This window comes from Sinocyclocheilus rhinocerous, unplaced genomic scaffold (genome assembly GCF_001515625.1).
Source record: "Sinocyclocheilus rhinocerous isolate Xijiao unplaced genomic scaffold, SAMN03320098_v1.1 scaffold1563, whole genome shotgun sequence".
In the NCBI taxonomy this organism is placed as follows: Eukaryota; Metazoa; Chordata; class Actinopteri; order Cypriniformes; family Cyprinidae; genus Sinocyclocheilus; species Sinocyclocheilus rhinocerous.
In genome coordinates, this window is record NW_015656185.1 from 653288 (window position 1) to 674923 (window position 21636).

General features: G+C 39.8%; 1 protein-coding gene across 1 annotated transcript in view; it reads left to right on the forward strand.

Moving 5' to 3' along the window:
* The window catches only part of LOC107719850 (retinoic acid receptor beta-like), a 92097-nt gene that overhangs the window by 52320 nt on the left and 18141 nt on the right, over positions 1-21636 (forward strand). Inside the window, exon 4 of the mRNA XM_016527388.1 lies at positions 10036-10196. Within this exon, the coding sequence (XP_016382874.1) occupies positions 10036-10196 (161 nt within the window). The remainder of the gene's footprint in view (positions 1-10035; positions 10197-21636) is intronic.

The following is a 21636-nucleotide window of genomic DNA, read 5'->3' on the forward strand; positions in this document are numbered from 1 at the left end:
AATATTGTAATAAAATGGACAGAATTTGAAATCTGAGACTTTGTTTCATATTAAAAGTAACAAATCACAAAGCTTATTGCAATTTATTGGATGGGAGGTATGCTACAATGTTCCGTTCATTATCTGACAGGCTAGACTAATCGATTCATGGGATTTATGAATCGATATTGTTTCATAAAAATGAGAATCGATTAAAATCGAGAAATCTATATTTTTTACCCAGCCCTAATTGAGCTTATGTCAGGAACTTGCCCTACCCATGGAAGGCTCTATTCCCTCTCTGGCCCTGAGAGAGATATGGACAAATATCTGAAGGAAGCTCTGGATTGTGGGTTCATCCGTCCATCCACATCACCGGAAGAAGCCAGTTTCTTCTTTGTTGAAAAGAAGGATGAAAGTCTCAGACCCTGTGTTGACTATTGAGGCTTGTATCACAATCAAGAATCGTAGCCCCCTCCAACTGACCACAGCTTTTGAGATCCTGCAGGGGGCCACCATCTTTACCAAACTGGACCTTCAGAATGCATACCACCTTGTCATGATCTGGGAGGGGGACGAATGGAAGATGGCATTTAATACCCCAACAGGCCCAGGGATTAAAGTGTTCCGTCGCTACGACGGATTTCTTGTCAGCTCATAAAGACAGTCACTTGCTTCATTCCTGAATGATTCAGCCGTTCAAACAAATCAATTGAATGAATGATTCAGTGATAAAATCAGTGACTTGCCGCCAACTGCTGGCGGATTTAGTTTCATTTTTAGCATATAATTTCAGTTATTTAAATCATATTTCTGTATTCAAAAAGTTCCGTCGCTACGACGGATTTCCGTCAGTTCATAAAGACAGTCACTTGCTTCATTCCTGAATGATTCAGCCGTTCGAACAAATCAATTGAATGAATGATTCAGTGATAAAATCAGTGACTTGCCGCCACCTGCTGGCGGATTTACTTTCATTTTTAGCCTATAATTTCAGTTATTCAAATCATACTTCTGTATTCAAAATTTTATATTTAAAACATTAATCTCCACATGAATTTATGAATTTAATTGCACTCTTGCTACCTCTGAGCCTAATTAAACGTCTGAAAATGTACCTTCAAGCCACTTCTGTGTTCTTCTGTGCACAGCTCTCTCAGGGCCAGAGAGGGAATAGAGCCTTCCATGGGTAGGGCTCAGTAGCACAAATTAATTTATTAATACTAATTTCATACGATTGGTAACTTATTTGTCTTATTCTACTTCTTATTATATTGCAGGGGTTAAAGCAAAAAAAAAATATTTTGACTGAAAATTTTTCTTCAACCAAACCCCATTACTCAGCCATACCTGTCACACACCCAGTTTAAGAGCAGTTTTTTCTTCTTGTAATTAGGAGCGCTTGTCCTCCTAATTTAAAAATTTAGGAGCACCTTCTTATCAATAATAAAAAATTCTGATCAAAAATTAGCCTTCCTAATACGAGGTGACATTTGACTCCTTAAAGTGACTTACAGGAGTATTTTCTTTTTACCTTTGTAATGGGATCATTTTCATCTATGTCAAATTAAAAAATTTATGTTTATAAGCTTTTCAAAATTTCTATTTAGAACAATATAGTAAGAAGTAGAATAAGACAAATAAGTTACCAATCATATGAAATTAGTATTAATAAATTAATTTGTACTAAAGAGGTGGCACAGAAGAACTCATAAGTGACTTGTAGGTACATTTTTAATTTTTTGTAGGTAGCATGAGTGCAATTAAATTCATAAATTCATGTGGAGATTAATGTTTTAAATATAACATTTTGAATACAGAAATATTAAATGATTTAAATAACTGAAATTATACGCTAAAAATAAAACTAAATCCGCCAGCAGGTGGTGGCAAGTTACTGATTTTATCACTGAATCATTCATTCAATTGATTCGTTCGAACAGCTGAATCATTCAGGAATGAAGCAAGTGACGGAAATCCATCATAGCGACGGAACACTTTAATCCCTGCAGGCCACTACGTGTACCAAGTAATGCCATTCGGCCTGGTTAACACTCCTGCCATCTTCCAGGCTTTTATTAATGATGTTCTCAGAGAGATGTTTAATATATTTGTGTTTGTTTACTTGGATGACATTCTGATATTCTCCCACAACGTCCAAGAACACATTCAGCATGTCAGACAGGTCCTGGCCCAGCTGCTGAAGCACAAGCTCTTTGTTAAGCTGGAGAAGAGCGAGTTCCATGTCCCAGCTGTCTCATTCCTCAACTTCCGTGTGTCCAAGGGCAGCCTCCAGATGGATCCTGACAAGATCTGGGCAGTCTTGGACTGGCCCCAACCCACTTCGGTCAAGCAGGTACAGCGCTTTCTGGGATTCTCCAATTTCTATAGGAGGTTCATAAGAAATTTTAGTTCTGTTGCAGAGCCTGAGGTGGATGCCTCAGATGTGGGGGTAGCAGCGGTCTTGTCACAAAAGAGTAAGAGTGATTACAAGCTTCACCCATGTGCATTTTTCTCTTGCTGTCTTACCCCTATGCAGAGAAATTATGACATTATGAGTTGCTGGCCGTTAAGATGGTGCTGGAAGAGTGGAGGCACTGGCTTGAGGGGGCCAAACACCCATTCCTCATCTAGACAGACCATCGAAATTGCATCTACATTCGGGACGCCAAGAGGTTAAACTCACGACAAGCCCATTGGACCCTCTTTTTTAACTGGCTCAATTTATTCTCTCTTATCTTCCGGGTTCCAAAAATCTCAAGCCAGTTGCACTCTCGAGGCAGTTCTAGCCACCTGAGAGGGAGTCCTGTCTAGAACCCATCCTTCCCACATCCAGGGTGGTAGGCCCCCATCCAGTGGGATATTGAGATCCCAACCGCAAAAGCCTGATCCAGGTAATGGCCCTGCAGGGTGTCCCTTTGTCCCTAACCATATTCCTAATCTCTGCTCTGTCTGTGCCCAGAACAAGGAGCCAAGGACCCACCCTCAAGGCTCCCCACAGCTAACCAAACTGCAGAACTTCTGATAAAATGTGTTCAGAATCCACGGCTTTCCCCAGGATATGGTTTCTGACTGGGGGCCACAGTTTTCGTCCCTGGCTTCCACCCCCAGTCCAATGGTCAAACTGAAAGGGTAGATCAGGAGATTGAGAACAAGCTGAGGTGCCTGGTTGCTGACAACCAATCCATTTGGAGCTCTCGATCCCCCTCTGTTTCCTGGACAGGAGCCAGAGGTTGATGTCCCAGGCATCACACAGCTCGTCACAGTCGGCAGGTTGCTGGATTGCCACCAGGTAAGCGGAAGGGTTCGGTTCCTGGTAGACTGGGAGGGATATGGCCCGAAGGAGCAGACCGGGGTTCCGGTTTGGGATATCTTGAATCAGGCTCTCATCTCAGAGTTTCACCAAGCCCAAGAAGATCATCTGGGGAATGTTGGGAGCCATTTCTAGGTGAGGGGCCCCTGTAATGGGCTCATCTCTGGATTGCTGTTTTCATCATGGCAAGCACGGGTCACTCACCTTGAGCCCTTTATGTCATGTTCCCTCCAAAACTGCAGATGGCACATGTATAATGATCTCTAGTCTTTCCACTCCAGCAGTTGGTGCCATCGCCCCAAACCATGTTCAGTATCCTGCTCATCAGCTTTGATTTCCCACACCTGTGTTTGACCCTTTGTAAGTCTGTTTGTTTCTTGCCCTATTCTTTCTGTGTATCCAGTTGCCTGTCCTCAAGTTAAGTCTGGTTGTTCTCGTATTTTCTGTACCCTTGTGTCTGTTTTTGTTTTCTCTGTTTGATGGAAGCTCAGTTTTCCTTGTTTATTTTGTTCTTTATATCTGTTTGTTCCTCCAGTAAAGATTATTTTTACTATTTTAAAGAGTCAAGTCCCTTGGCTCTTTTTGCTCTTCTGCTATCAGGCTTAACTGTCAGGGAGTTAGCTCAGTAAGTAATTTCACACTCTTAGAGCACCAGAGACCCAGGTTCAGTCCCTGTCTAAAGCAGCCACGTTACATTCGCGTTTTATAACATTACAGTTTCCATAGGAATTAAGTGTTATTTGTATATATATATTGTCTATAATTTATCCAACATTTAAATCATTATCTTAACTGCTTCAAAACACATGCCGTTAACAAAATCATTGTTGATTTACTGTACGAATAAAAAAAATTATAATTTCATATACAACATACACAATTTCATAACCACTGTGAATAACTTTAGGCAAATTGAGGTATATGCACATACATTACAACGTTTAAATCTTTATTCAGATTTAAGTATAAACACTTTGACATTTTTAATACGTGTTGATGAGTCTCGTCTGTATGATGATCTGATGTTCACTACTGTAATAAATATGAACAATATGGGAATGTAATGTAGACATGGGAATGATGTTGTAAAAATTTTTAAAAAATGACTGATGTAAAAAAATAATTAAAAGCATTTTAGCATAAGGCCACAACATGACAAAAAATGAAGGATCTGAATACTTTCTGAATCCACTGTATATAATTATATATGTCTACTTTTTTTCTACGTTTAACAATTCAACAACCTTCCTACTTAAAGTACCATATGAATAATTTGTTGAAATTAGGTCAGTACTTGTTAGAGCCCTTATAAATAAATCTCTTCTAATACAAATCTTTATAAGGACTTCTGCATTTTAAATATGAGGAGGATGTACATTTAACTAGGGCAGATGTATGAGAAAATTGGTATCAGTTTCATTATCAGCCATGGCTGCTACAGTCTCTCTGGGGGAGTGCAATAACAAAAGTGGCCGACTGAACTTGCTTTGAATTTCATCAGGATTGTTTGCGGAGGTCTGATTTAAGATTGGCGTTGTTGAGAAAGATCTTTGCCTTGTTTGGATGTATTGTCTGAGACTCCTCTCCTGCAGAGAGCAGCTTCAAAGATGAGCCCCTCCAAGGCTTAATGAAACAGGATGGTCCCCAGACGGCCCTTCACAACACCAGGTGTTCTCTCTGTAATGATCTCATACAGCAGTACGAACTTCATCAGCCTCTTCTGTATTAATAATGCTGGGCGATGACTGGGCTCCAGCTTGTAGTTGAATAATAGAGCAGTGTGCTTCATCGACCTTGACATGCGTCTACAAATGTGGTTTAATGCTGTGCCGATGGGATGGAAGCATAGGCGTAGCTTTACATTTGAGCTAGGGGTGGCCAGACGCAAAAACTGAAACTAACACATTTCATTAACAAAAATAAAATAACAACCTGTGAATGTTATATTAAAAAAAACTTATGAAAAATATAATTATTGCCTTTAAAACTAACCGGAATAAAAATAAAAATGCACCAAATTATATTTTTTGTTTGTGATTATTTTGGTACACCTACGGCTTCTAATATAGACTAATGAATATATTTGTTTTGTACGTTGTCAAGTCAAGTAAGTCAAAATACGAAAATAAAGTTGTAGCAATACAAGATTAATTGTCCTAATATTTTGAGAATAAAGTCGCGTATTGCATAAATAAAGTTAATAGGCTAATGATTGGAAATAATATTTCACATTCAAGTCCATTCATTATTCGTTGAGCACCAGGCACCCTGCTTTTTGCTTTCAAATTTTTTACATTTTGTGCATACAAAACACATTTGTTTGTATTTTGTGATCAAATTTACAGAAAGCTGAACATTTGTATTATATTAAAAGTAACAAAATACAACGTTTATTGCGATTATTGGGTGGCTGGAGCGCTACGAATAATGAATGGAGTTGAAGATGCGAAATATTATTTCCAATAATTTATACGTCAATAAAACGGCTTGTGAATAGTCACGTAAAGTTATATACATCAGAAAAAATATTGCTTTTTTATGTTAAATACATGTGAAGAAAGAAAGGTTAGATGCCATAGACGTTTTTTTTTTTTTTTTTGTGGTGGGGAGATGGTGGAATTTTCACATTAATTAACTCATGCAACTCAATTATTCATGCAATACACGATTTTATTCTCAAAATATTACGACTTCAGTTTCCTATTGCTACGACTTTATTCTGTTTTTGTTTTTTTGACCTAATTCTCAAAATATTATGACTTTAATCTCTTAATCTTGTAACGTGGCAGTAAAACGCCGTCGCGCGAAGTGTCCTAAATCCTTCTAATGAACGAATGAATGAATGATAATAACGATAAAGGTACTGGCCATTTTCTGCAAGGATATCCGTTCATTTTATGGATTTTTCACTCCTAAAACAAATTCACAAGGAAATGCCTACGGGTAATTTAATTTTTATATGAAAATACGGGTAAACACGTAAAAATTCTAATAAAAATAAATACATATGGAAAATGCATAAACAGTACTATTTTTATACAAAATGATCTACAGTGTCCTGGAAGGAAAGGTATGACAGTACTGAACATTAAATTCGTTCAAAGGACACTTAACATAATAAACTGAAAAATCATGTCAACACACAATAATATAAAGTCACATCCTTTTGCTTTGGGGAATGAATATACAGTGTCTGACTTAGTGAAGTGTTACATTGCCTTTACTTTTGACTCGCAAATATATTGACAATTTTTTCTGGTGAGAGTGTTGCTGTAATTTCTGCTTCAATGTGAAGAATTACAAGATCAGAAAACCTATGTTCACTCATGGTTGTGCGTAGCCAGTTCCAAATTCTCCGCATTGCTGAAAAACTCCGCTCTGATGTTGCTGACCCAACCGGGAGGGTCAATGCCAGCTGAAGAAGTTTGTACAAATTTGGATATGTGTCCTTTTTCACAGTATTCTGAAAATGTGTGAATGCAACAGGAGTCACAGTGGCAGAGGCCTTCACAAGGTCTATCTCTGCTCTCACCAGAAGCGGGTGAATGCACAGTTGTTCAGCATACTTCTTTAGAAGATGATCAATTCCTCCTTTCTCACATTTAAACACTGCGTCACATGCTTTTGCGAGGTCAGTGGCTTCTCCTGTGAAACGCCTGTCAAGCTCACAGATCACAGCATCCAACACAGGAAGATAGAGATGCTGTTGCATTTTCCATGCAGAGGATTTTGATGTTTCAGTATGTGTTTCATCTTCGCTCTTGTCTCTATGGCCCAGTGAAGTATGCACAACGTAACTGTCCAAGGTACAAGGGGTTTTAGTAACCCGCTTTCGTTTGCATGGTAGTTCATCAGGAACCTCTTGCTGTGCATCCTCTAGCTCTGCCACATTGCTTGTTTGGCATAATTCTTTCACTGTGCACCACACTTCTTTCCATGCGTCTTCGTCTCTTCGAGATACCACATGCGCCCTGAGGTTGCTCGTAGCCTTGGTTGCATCAGCGAGAGTACAACTGGTGGACTGATGGGCCTTGTGTGCAACATGCACAACATGCAGAAGGCCCTCGAATACAACAAGACAAGTAATAAATTCAACCCTGTTCATGTGATCATAAAGGCCAGTGGCCTCAATGGCCCATTTTGCTCCTTCGTCTCTCATTTCTTTCAAGGTGTTTGTAATTGCAGAGTAGTGCGTTTTAACAGAATTCACAGATCGCCACTTACATGCCCACCTCGTCTCACTGGGCTTTACGATTTCAGTTTGTTTTATGTTCTGGGCTTTCTGCATTTCAATGAATCAATGATGATTAGAAGGCTCTGCAAACACTGCATACAGCTTGTCAAGTACATTGAAGAATGTTTTCACAGTGCGATTGACGGCACAACATTCCACTAGGACCAAGTTCTATTTGTGTGCCATACAATGTATATACGCCGCATACGGGTGAACCTCTGTGATGCGTTGCTGCACCCCTGAAACCTGCCCCGACATTACGGATGCCCCATCGTAACTCATAACCCGTCGCAACGATCGGTATGTTTTCAAGTCCACACGTTTTCAGTCCCTGTCTTATACTTAACTACAATTCCAACAGCATTACGGGAGGCCGAACAATCAATGAAGCACAGGAATCGTTCTTTGATTTCAAGTTTCTCAGCATATCTTACGCAAACAGACAGTTTTTGAGTTTTGGATGATTTTGCCTCATCAGCAATTATTGCAAAAAAGCCGGTGTCCCGAACCCTTTCAGCAATTTCACCACAGACTAATTCTGCGCATATTTCTATAACTTTGTTCTGAAAATCTGAACTGGTGTAATTAAAATGAGTGGCGTGCATCTTCTCAAACTCTGTGTCATACTTTGAGAAGAATCTACATACCTCAAGAAAATTACCTCGGGAATTCAGAACTTTCCTTATATTCCCTGTGTCCACGAAAAGGCAGTCCAAGACGAGACAGTAATTTTATAATATCCACCACTTTGCACAGGTAAGACTTGTTTCTCTCAACCATGCTTTTATGGCTCTCAGACAGTTTAACCACGACAGATCCTGAACAGGTGCTCTGCTTGTAGTTTTCCCATTTAATCATGCAGTTGAGATGGCTCTGAGAGGTTGCATGTTTCGTGAGTTTAGTGCTTAATTTTTTCCAGTCACTCCTTCCTTCCACTCACAGTAAAAGAATCCTCCACACTCTGTCTCTGAAAATGTCGACATGCAAAACAAAAAACAGCGTCTCTCTCAATCTCTCTCAATTCCACCCAGGGATATTTAAAATAATGAGTGGAAAATGCTCTTTTCCTGTCTCCAAATATTTTTGTTGGAAATTCTGGTAAAACAGGCTGCTTTGGTCCAGATGGTTTCTCACCGAGATCACCGGGCGTCGCTCTTGCTGACGATGAGAGATGCTGCGTAGTAGCTGCGGTGACGGGTGGGGCCTGCGGATCACTTTCACTAAGCAGCCCGGGCCCGGGATCAGCACGCACGGCATCTTCCTCTGGCTGTTTTTCATTGCGTTCATTTTGCTTTGCAGTCGGTTGATGTTTTAAAAAACGACGTATATCCATTTTTGACGAGCCATTTAGCATAGGCTACAGTAAATTTCATTTGCTAGGAAGCGCCAAAATGTAGTGTCATCACGTGACAACTTCGAGATTGAGGGAGGGGTTAGTAAGTTTAATTGGATTTATTTACATAGTAAAATTTTTAAATATAAAATAATACCTAAATTAATATGTATATCTATTTTGGGTTTGAGAATATAATTTATTTTTTAAATATTTTTAGTAACATCTTTTAACTAATGGGGGGGCCAAGCCCCCCCGGCCCCCGCGCAAGCTCCGCCCATGAAGCCACAGTATTTGTTACTTTCCCATATTGTGGAACATTTGCATGGGACTGTAGGAATCTCTTGTTTAGTACAAAAGAAAACTACAGTATTAGATATGATAGAGGAATACAAATACAATATTTGTGTTATACATCATTCTCATTAAAAGCCATTTGTTCGTTTAAGGGCAATATAGGTTATACACATTAGGGGTATATCAGTTTTCCCATGACAGAGTTGAATTACTGACCTTGATTTTAACCCAGTATGTGTAACATAAATACAAATTTAAGCAAATCACTTCTGAGCAGCATAACTGTAAATATCCCGCTACATTCCAGCAACATTTGCTTGTACTTCCTGCTTCCCTGTGTCTGGCGTGGCATTGAATTTATACGCAGCGTTAACAGATAGAAGCTTTAGTGTTTGTAATGCCTTGGCTATGCCTTCCCATAACACGCCTCTAATATGATGTGACGTGACCAAAAGCTGCACTTTCATTGACAGCAATACTTCTTTTGAAGTGAGGTTCAGCCTACTGAAGTCTTTGGATTGAGACATTTTTATAACTGCAAAGACCATTTCTGTTCGAATGTGCAAGAATTTTCCATTGCTGATATTGTGTGACTGTGTACTGACGCTGTATAACAATAGTGAGGTTGACAACTATTACTGAAGATTTTTTTTCTTTCTCTCTCTTTTAAAGATCAAAAATGAAACTGCTCACACTGACATTTAGTACAGTGCTTCACGTGACTTTTTCCTGTAATGCTCATGTTTCATATATTGTAATTTCCCATGTAGGTGTTAATTTTCATTGCATCTTCTTAGCTTAAAAATCTCAATAACAAAAAAGAAACTTTTTTAAAATTATTTGTGTGCATTCTATCTTGATTTTGTTTTGCATTCTCAGCTGTCCGGAATGACAGGAATAAGAAGAAAAAGGAGATTCCAAAGCAGGATTTGGCCGAAAGTTATGAGCTGACAGCAGAACTAGAGACCATCATTGAGAAGATACGGAAAGCTCACCAAGAGACGTTTCCTTCACTCTGCCAGCTGGGCAAGTACACCACGGTGAGTCACTCTAACTCACTTAAAGAGCTCGTACAGTGGCACCAAAAAGTATTTCGGTGCTAAAGTCACACCAGCATGAGGGTCAGAGGGGAGGTGATAAGCACACACAGGTCTCATACAATAGTGCTTTTGTTGTGAATAGTGCAGAAGTAAGAGGTGCTTGACATAATAGTGCAAAAAAAAAAAAATAGAAATATGTAAGAAGAAAAAAGTCAACAAATATTTACAAAAATCTATCATTTACAAATGTTCAGACTCAGCATTACCTTTGTTGAACACATACAAGTAATATGCTTTGAGCACCCCCCCCCCAATTCACTGTGACTTATCACATATATTATTTAAAAAACATCATTAATCTCTCATTACACTTGTGAGAACTTCATATTATAATTCAGATTGACATGTAGATACTGTCTCAGATAACTCTGCAAAGTCCCTGACATATAAACACTAGGGGTGGAACGGTTCAACTTACTCACTGTTCCGTTTGTATCACGGTTTTAGAGTCACGGTTTCGGTGCGGTTCGGTATGTGCTATGTTTAGGGGAAAACTATACTGTCAAATAAAAATAAAGAAAATAAGAATAATCTATCTAACTACAAGCAACAGCACAATTAAATACAATAAAGATACAAATAAAATAAAACATTAGTTTTTAGGTACAGAAATTGAATAAAGTAATGAAATGTAAAACAGCATTGCATATTTCACTGTATGAGTGAATTCTTTGTTGTTGCTGTTTGATTAATAGTGCTGTCACTTTAAGAGAATGCACTGATCCAGTGCACTGATACAGTACGTTCAGTCGACTATGTCTGCTATATAGGCTACTTACCAAGATGGGCATTTTGACAATTTTTGTGTGAATTTGTCCATTTAAACACAATACTTCAGAAAGAGCTTAATATTTTTTTATTTTTTTATTGAGAGCTTAATATTTGCGCATGTTCTGTCTGAGGTGCGGGTTTGCGCGCTTCGGATGAGCGCACGCACAAATCTTCTCACTGCGTGCACGAGCTCGCGTCCTCTGGCTCTTAAATGTTTAAACTGGCAAAGCTTAAATGAGTTTAGTTTAAACACAGATATCAACATGCTGCTTCAACACTAACTGCGGTTACTGAAACCACGCCTTCTTTCTTTGCGTGCACATTTGGGCGGCATTATGCTAATATTTCCACATAGTGAGGTAGATATGTGGGGGCGTGTTAGAACGAGCCGTTTTAGGGGGGCGTGGCAGAGTCTTAACTTTGATAAAGAATATCTCTTTGGTTTTGAGACTTTAGTCTTTGCAACTTCGGGGATCTTATCTATGCACAATCAGCTTGTAACACTCCAAAGAGAAAGGAAAACTTGAAATCGCATCATATGACCCCTTTAAGTTGAACCGCAGTCCTAGCGCGTGCCGAACCGTGTGTGGAGAACCGTACGGTTCGATTTTTTCCGCAAACCGTTCCACCCCTAGTAAACACTAGATGTAGGGGAGTGTTGTCTGAATGACAGCCGCTCCAGATGAGATTTTATGATTTTATTGACAGCGAGTGTATGCTCCATGTGGAGATAGCTGGCAGCTGCAGTGTGTGTAAATATAGCATTAGTTCAGTGTGAGGTGGCTCAGATTGACTCCAGATTCGACTCAGATTTCTCCATTAACAGAGCTCTGAACGGGAGTTCAGCGGCAGCAGTGGATTGTGGGTAACCATGGTTGGTGCTCACATACACAAACACTCATCTTTTAATAACAGACTGTCTCTTGTTCTGTCTCGTTGTTTTTTAATTGTATTATCAGTGGTATAAGTGGTATAGTTAAGACGTGTATGGGGTTTTGACAGTGGAACTGAACGTTTATAATAAAATCCAGCATCCTGTTCAGACCCTATTACATAGTACATACAAACAGTATTACTTAAATTTAACATGAATAGTTAGTATGTGACTATACCTTGAAACCGATAACGGTGTCATTTGATAAATAATTATAATAGTGCTCCGCACTCTTCCAGGTTCAGTTCTTCGTGGCTAATGTAGCGGCCGGTGCGCGACCAAGTAGCTCAGTGTAGCTCGCAGCGCCCTCTGTTGCTTAAGATAATCACAACATGATTGTTCCGTAACCAGCAACTTTCTAGATAAAAATGTTTATTTTATTTTTTTTGTGTGTGCTTCGTAGTATTTTATTGTTACACTGTAGTTTCTTGGCGAAAAGTCGTGGTTTTGTATAAAAAGGCAACATACCTTCACTCAGAGTGTATGCGGCACTGGATGGATGAGGCTCCGCTAGGTCTTAAAAGGCAAGTGCGTCGGCCAAATATCTGAAGTATATGTATAATTTCCCAAAAAGCTGTCAAGACGAACAGAGAAAGTAAGGAAACCGTTTTTTTATACGTTTGAAGTGGATGGACTATATATCGTTCAGGTCCTTAGTCGAGTGCAGATTAAATAAATTAAAATATCAGTCGACAGGGGGAGATGTAAACATATTTGATGATGAATGGAGCTCAAACGTAGTTCAGGCAGACTACGGCTTGACAGCCAGCATCGGCTGACGCTCAGCTGATCCGTACTCACACTTGCCTTAGTCAGTCGCACAGACATGCGCTTACCCTCCTCCATCCCCAACTCCTCCTTATACAGGCACATGATCACTTAGCATCTTGTCCACGGAAATCATCTATCAGCTAATCGTTGCTTAATCTTGTCCTGTCTCATTTACAGACCTGTATCACTTCTGCATGGAATTTTATATCTTTTGCATATAAAGAATTCTGGTAATTGCATTAGGCTTCGGGGGTTCCAAACCTCAGTGAGGTTAGCTTGTGGACATCTCAGAATCTGAACCCTTCAGAGCAAAGCCTGCCGCCAAAATAATGTTCAGGACCACAACAATAATCTTAATCAAACAAAGTGGTGTAAATGTATTTAGTGTTACATGTATGAATTAAGTTATGAAGTTTAAGGGGCTGGAGATGCTTTTTCTGTGCAATTTGGCAAAAAGCAGTGGGGACACATCCTGTCCCATATACAAATAACACCCATGTACTCTACTAAATAACTTTTTCCTTGTCTTTATCATTTAGTATTATTGTTTCCATTTTAATGTATTTACAGAAATTGTGTAATAAAAAAGAATAACTTTATGAATTATACAAGGCATATTTGCTATGTGGAAGCTATGAATGGAACATTTAACATTTATATTTAAAATTGACTTTTGTAGTTTTGGCAAACATCTGTTTTGTCTGAATACAGATCATAGGCACCAGTTTATGTTTCTGCCAGTGGGTGCCCAAGCTCTGTAACACCAACCACCCAAGCCCCCCTCCCCCCTTTCCTTTTTTTTTTAAAGCGCAAATACATTATCAACCAAATATAATTGGTTAAGCAAATTATATGAGCTCATCACTCAGTGTTAAACTAGGCCTATACTTGGTGTTCGTTTTTCAAGTCTTTTTCTCCGTACAATGGTGCGCTTGATGAAGAATCAGTTCGCAAACAGAAACACACAGATTGCAAAATACATTAGTCAAGTAGTCAGACATTCAACAGTTATAAATACTGACACTAAAACACAGCAAAAATGTGTAATGTATGCCTCGGAGATGCAAACGGGGGTAAATGATGTTCCCCCCGGAGAGAGAGCACCACACTTCACCTCTCTTCCTCTGAGGAGGTTGAGGTGGTGAGCGTGGTTCAGAGTGAGACTGTGGACTCGTCACCTCAGTCCATTCAGTATGAGGAGCTGCTGGAGGTTGTGACTTGTGCTGTTGATAGGTTAACAAAACCTGGTCAGCTGAGCAGCAGGAAACTCTTCCTAAAAGTAAATTGGATGAGAGTTTCTTGTGCTCTAAGTCACCTTCTCCTCACCGGAGCCTTCCTTTCTTCCCTGTTCTTCACACTGAGGTGTCTAGATTATGGGAAAGGTCGTATTCAGCTCGTCTTTTCAGCCCCAATGTATCAAATTACTCCAACAGTTTGGCTGAAAGACAAAAACTATGGGATGATAGTTTCATCATCATCGTTGATAGTTTCATGGCATCATCCCAAATTATGGGATGATGCCACGAACAGACGCTGACCAGCTATTTGTCCCTGATGCGGCATCATCCCTGAAGGTTCCGGTGCTACCTAACAAGCCCTTAAGATCTACTTCGGCTTTGGTGGGTAAGGCTTACACGGCGGCTGGTCAGGCTGGTGCTTGACTGCACAATATGGCAGTGTTGAAGGTATACCGGGCTGAACTGTTAAGGGACCTGGATGGCGAGGGTTGGTTGCGGCTCAGAGAAAATACAAGAACTCTGCCGAGCCACCAAGGAAATGGCCAGAGCTATTGGCTGTTCCATGGCAGCCTTGGTGGCCACAGAGAGACACTTGTGGTTGAATCTGTCCGACATGAAAGGTTCTTCCTCCTGGATACCCCGCTGGTCTCTTCGGGCCTCTTCGGCGACGCAGTGAGCTCTGTCGTCGAGAGGTACCAGGAGTCTAAAAGGCAGGCGGCGCCATTGCAGCATTTTCTTCCTCGTCGATCCCGGGTCTCAGGGGTGGAACCACCCCAGCCATTGTGTAGCTTCTCATACAGGGTGCAACAGAAAAGGAGCGACAGGGTCCTCTGGGGAAGAGCGGAGAACATCTCATCATACGGTGCCCGTCTTTCCTCAGTGTCCTCCAATGCAGTCAGATCGGTTGGTCTCTGCCGGGTTTCCACTTCAGGGCACTGAGCTGGCCGCTCAGATTACACCAGAAACCAGTCTCGAGAGAGTCTCGGTTCCCTTAGTAGACTTTCTGGTAGCATGGAGGCTTCTGCCAAATGTCTCACAATGGGTCCTTCAGACTGTAGAAAGGGGCTACAGAATCCAGTTTGGTTCTCGTCTGCCTCGTTTCAAGGGGGTTATCCCCACTCTAGTGGGTCCCGACAGGCAGCAGGCACTGTTAATGCAACAAGAAGTAGACACTCTCTTGAGGAAGGAGGCCATAGAACATGTTCCTCCTCTCTCGAGAGAGAGAGTTCAGTACGAGCCGATACTTCATCGTTCCGAAGAAGAATGGGCGGTTGCGTCCGATTATAGATCTGCTCCATCTGAACCGTTCTGTAAAAGCGTTCAAGTTCAAGATGCTGACGTTGAAACAGATCGTGACTCAAATCATGTTCGAGGACTGGTTTGTCACCATAGATTTAAAGGACACATACTTCCATGTTTACATCCTTCCCAAACCCAGGAAGTTCCTGAGGTTTGCTTTTGGGGGTAAAGCTTACTAATATCGGATTCTTCCTTTCGGCCTAGCACTGTCACCCCGCACTTTCACCAAGTGTGTGGATGCAGCTCTGGCTCCTCTCAGACTCCAGGGCATCCACATACTAAACTATATCAAGGATTGGTTGATTCTGGCTCAATCGGAGCGTATGGCGGTTCAGCATCAAGATGTCACCCTCGCTGCTATGAAAGTGTTGGGGTTAAGGCAAAATGCCAAGAAAAGTGTGCTTTCTCCAGTTCATAGGACCACTTATCTTGGCATGGTGTGGGATTCGATGATGATGCAGGCACGTTTGTCTCCTTCTCGTATCGATTTGATTCTCGCAGCCGTGAACAGTGTCAGACTCGGCCAGTCACTCACTCTGAAACAGTTTCAGAGACTAGTGGGTCTGATGGCAGCTGCGTCCAGCGTGATTCATTTTGGCCTGCTGTACATGACACCCTTGCATTGGTGGCTCAGGACCAGGGGTCTGCAACTTTCAACATAAAAAGAGCCATTTTGGCCCTTTTCCCACCGAATAAAATTCATGTGGAACAACAAAACCTATTTGATCCCTAAAATGAAGATAACACAGCATATAGCTAAAGTTTTATATTCAGTTATGTTACAGGGCAGGGGCTCAGTAATCATTTCAGAAGTGAGGGGGACAAAAATGTAAAATGTAATAATAATAATAATAATGTTTATTTATTTATGCTTGTCTATTGACAAAAAAAAATATTATGTCTTACTTTTAATTGGCTAAGAAATCAAATGCACTGCTGGACAATAACCAATAATTTGTATTCTATAATATTTTTATATATATATTTTCCTAATGACAATTTTATGATTATGATTGGTTTATATACTACAAACACTTTTTCCATTTTTATCACAGAATAAAGCAGAAAATATATTTTATAGCTTCTGTACTGTAATAAATGCTATGTCAGTTAGCACTGAATCTTTCATATAGTTTATTTATTACCTGGAGAAGTATTTCTTATCTCTTCTCTACTGGACTGATTTCACACGTGCCTCAGTACGCGAGTTTTCGACGCAGCATCTCATTCCCTTCGAGGAACCATGGTTACATACGTAACCTAGGGACGTTTTGTGTTTTGATTAAAATAGAGTTAACATTGACCAGCCACATATCACATTGTTTATTACTTATCAGAGCTATTGAAACCGAAGATACAGACTAAATAAAACCAAATAATCCACACATAAGATTAAATCAACAGATGCAAGGAGTATTTAATGAAGCCTGTGTGCATAAATGTTTATTCTAAAATTTAAAATAAAATTTTAGAGGAAATTAACAAATATCCTGCTAATTTTTCTCACTTTGAAGCAGAGCCTACTGCCACATAAACCTCCATGCGATCACCTAAATATGAGCTACTGTTAATAAAAACTGCTCAAACACAGTTTTATCCAGTCCCTGTTCCAGAAATAAATACTGAGGGTGCTTCAGAAATTAGTGAGTGTGCTCTGCCAAATAAAAGTAGCACATACATTTTCACGTATATTGTTGTCCCGTCCATTGCTCTTTCAGGTGTGAATCCCGCATAAATATGCGGATGTCATTCCCAAAACTTTGCAGTGTGTATGTGGCCAAAAAAAAAAAGTTTTAAACAAATTCTGAATGGATTATATATAGCCTAGAAAGCACACAAAGAGCACTCCCTTTATAATCACTAAAAACCTGTCCCTCATCTTATGTTACGTATCCGGTCCATGAACTTCCGTCTGCTAGCCATCAGAGGTCACTCTTTCCATTTCATTCATTACACTGATTGCACACAGCACTGATTGCACACAGCACTGATTGCACACAGCTGTTTCATATCACTCACTCACTATTTAACACTCCATCTCACTCCTTCTAACTGCCGAGTATTGTATGCGCTTATGCCCCGTAACATCTTAGTTCATCTCAATCTCATGAAGTTTTGTTATAATGAGAGGATTCACGAGCTTGCAAAACTCAGCAATGGACAAAAACTCTGGTGATTTGAGCATTGAGTGGATTCTAACTTAAGCGCCTCTGGCAATTGCGTTCAAGAAATCAACAGATTTGTCAAGTCAAGTCAAGTCACCTTTATTTGTAGCGCTTTATACAATACTGGTTGTGTCAAAGCAGGTTTACAGAGTCAAACAGGAAAATAGTTTGTCAATAATGCAAGAAGACAATAACAGTCATTTTCCAGCTAAAGTCAGTTCATTGATGATTCAGTGATGTCATCATCTAGTTCAGCTCTCTTCCAATAGTTTCTGTGCAATCAGTCAAGCGTCCCCAACTAACCAAGCCAAAGGCAACAGTGGCAAGGAACCAAAACGTGATGTCATCATCTAGTTCAGCTCTCTTCCAATAGTTTCTGTGCAATCAGTCAAGCGTCCCCAACTAAGCAAACCAAAGGCGACAGCGGCAAGGAACCAAAACTCCATCGGTGACAGAAATGGAGAAAAAACCCTGGGAGAAACCAGGCTCAGTCGGGGGGGCCAGTTCTCCTCTGGCTTGACGAAACCAGCATGGTGTGTTTTAATTCCAGGCTGCAACACAGGTGCTGAGGACTTGTCTGGTGACCTCTGAGATATGTGTGTGATTGGCTACATTGCTCAACGCTGTAAAAAACACAACAGTAAAGTACAGTAAATAGAAACCTTTTGACGCTCTTCAGAGGGCAAACACAAATATGCACTGGATAGTTTGCCAGATCTGTTTCGCCAATATGATAGTGAATAAAGATAAACTCGAGATATTATTTATCTGCGCCTATGCTACAGAAACAGATTTTGCCTTCGCTACACACCCCTAGTTTGTGACATAGTTATGATGATGTGGTGAAAAATGTCGAAGCAGAACCGCTGTCAGCAGGGATTTGAATCTGACAAAAAAGGTTAGTGGTGAAACATCACAGAACAGCGGGACTAAATGTGCTCAATCTGACTTGCAGCCTGGAATTAAACCAGTGGTTTCGTCTGGCCAGAGGATTTCTCTGGTTTCTCCCAAGGTTTTTTCTCCATTTCTGTCACCGATGGACTTTAGGTTCCTTGCCGCTGTCGCCTTTGGCTTGCTTAGTTGGAGAGGCTTAATTTCTAGCAATATTGTCGCCTTGATTGCACAGACAGTATTGGAAGAGCTGAACTGGATGATGACATCACTGAATCATCAATGAACAGACTTTAAATTAAAAATTGAGTGTTTGTTATTGTCCTCTTAGATTATTAAAAACTATTTTCCTGTTTAACACTGTAAAGCTGTTTTGACAATCTGTATTGTATAAAGCACTATATAAATAAAGGTGGCTTGACTTGACTGGAGTGATGAGTGTTGGTTTTACAATCAGGTGAAGAGAGAGATGTACACAAACACACACACACAGGTGAATAAGCACATGCTGCTACCAAGAATAAAGATGCTGGTTATGTAGGTTGTTGTAATGTTCCTGTGGCTCAGTGGTAGAACATTGCATTAGCAGCGCAAAAGGTCGTGGATTCAATTCCCAGGGAACACAAAAAAAAACGTATATCCTGAATGCACTGTAAGTTGCTTTGGATAAAAGTGTCTGCTAAATGCATAAATGTAAATGTAGATAACTGAATTCTAGAGGCAGGTCTTAGCATGGATATGGATAGTTATAATGGATATTTGCTACTTTAGTCTGGTATGTTGAGAGCAAATAAAAACAACATCACACAGTAATGGTGGGCAAATTATGATAAATATACACCACAGTGGCTCGGCACTCAAACTTTTTTTTTTTCTTGCGCATTTACAGAGCTCAGTAATACAGTTACTGCAAGCTCACAGAACAAGACGCAGCTACACTGACTTTGTAGAACCATGCAAAAATGCAAGGGGAGTCCATGCAGCAGCTGATCAAAAATCTGCAAAAGTGAGGTTCCTCTGAAAGTCGCCCAAAATGAGGAGACAGTTATAAGACAGTGGCAACTTAGACTCCAGGTGCTTTGGATAAAAGTGTCTGCTAAATGCATAAATGTAGGTAACTGAATTCTAGAGGCAGGTCTTAGCATGGATATGGATAGTTATAATGGATATTTGCTACTTTAGTCTGGTATGTTGAGAGCAAATAAAAACAACATCACACAGTAATGGTGGCCAAATTATGATAAATATACACCACAGTGGCTCGGCACTCAAACTTTTTTTTTTTCTTGCGCATTTACAGAGCTCAGTAATACAGTTACTGCAAGCTCACAGAACAAGACGCAGCTACACTGACTTTGTAGAACCATGCAAAAATGCAAGGGGAGTCCATGCAGCAGCTGATCAAAAATCTGCAAAAGTGAGGTTCCTCTGAAAGTCGCCCAAAATGAGGAGACAGTTATAAGACAGTGGCAACTTAGACTCCAGGTAATGGTCAGTGAGCCCTTTAGCATCCCTAACCCTAACTTTCCACAGAAATATGAATGGGGCGAAAATTACTATACGCTTTTGGAAAGTGGAACTGAATAAAAGTTTAATTAACCGCAGCCCTCTGACTGGCAGTCTTCTCTAAATATGAACATAAATCCTGCTGAGAAAGAGCTGCAGAAGAGATTGCATCCCTGACAAACATAAGATTGATTCCAGAGAACTTTGGGAGTCAGCGTCCTAACTACAGGGTGTATATAGGGTGAATTCAGGCAAAGTTTTAAACTTGTACTTTAGATACCCAGATGTTTTTGTTTGTTTGTTTATTTGTTTGTTTGTTTTGTTTATTGCCATCGTTAACTTTAAGGTCCAGCTGTAATATTTTCGTTTGAATTCAGTTAATATGATATGTTATTTGGAAGGTACATACCAATAAACATTTTGAGATCATGAACTCCAAATAAATGTCTTTACCACATTCAAGTAAAGTGGGCCAGCTGGTCTGCTAACGTGGGCAATCTCAAAATAAAATAAATATAATTTATGTTTATTTGTTTGTTTTTTGTTTTTGCCACAACGGGGTTTCCGCGGGGTCTTAAAAAGTCTTAAACAGTCTTAAATTTAGTTGTATCAAATTTAAGGCCTTAAAAAGTCTTAAATTGTACAAGAAAGTCTCAATTATGATTTCAAGAGGTCTTAAATTTGGTGACGGAAAGACCAGAATTGCGATATGGCTGAATGTGACGATTAAACTTCAAAAGGCTATGATTTCATTAAATAAACACAAGCGCTGCACGTTCAACATCTGGTGCTGTGCTGCTTTGTGTTCTGCGGTTACCGGGGAAACAGTTATATTTCTACCAAACGCTCCACCTGCTGTCAGAGAATGAATGAGCATTTTCAGTAAAACTGTTTTGTTCAGAGTTCAGACCAATGCGAAAATCGACCCATGTGTTTACACTGCAAACACGCAGAGCTTTAAATGTGAACTGGTGGATCGATAAGAAGACAATGCATTATAAAAATCTAAACATAGGGGTGTGCGATATATATGGTCTGCGATAATATTGTAATTGTTGTTTTAACGATGTGCAATTTGATATTATGAGTATATCGCGAAAAGCAAACACAAAACACACCTACAGAGTGCACGCATACATTAAATGATGAAGTCTAGCAGGTTAGACTAGTGCGTGTTTGCATTTATAGTGCGTTCTTTCACTGCATGAATCAGTCTATTAAAATGCATTTAGAATTATCACATAATTTAAGATATGGGGCAGGAAATGTATATATTTAAAGCATTTGATATAGTTAATCACACGAAGAGTGCCGTTTTTTCTCCAAAAGTAAGTATGATTACAAATGTGATATTGATTTTATACTACAGTTCAATAAACAAGTAGTTAATATTAAGAGACTTACGTTTTAGACACCATATTTCCTGTTTTTGCTCCATTTCTCCAACAAAAATAATTCCAAACACAGTCACAGCACTGTTTTGCATCTCTGAGCAACAGGACGCTGTTTTGTTCCTGAATGAATCAACCGTTTAAATGATTTGGTTCAATCGCAGTGACTCACTTATTAACAGTGACTTGCTGCCGCCTACTAGCGGATTTAATTTCACATGCAAAGTATCTTTTTATTTTTTAAATAATTTCAAACATCAGTTTTCAATATTTTATGATTAAAACATTATTTATGCATTTGTAACTGCAGGTTAACGTATTCAATGTCCCTCAGAGCTGCATTAAACAGTGTGTAAATTCATTTAAATGACACTTCTAATGCAGCTTCTGTGTTTCCTCTGCATTGCAAAGATA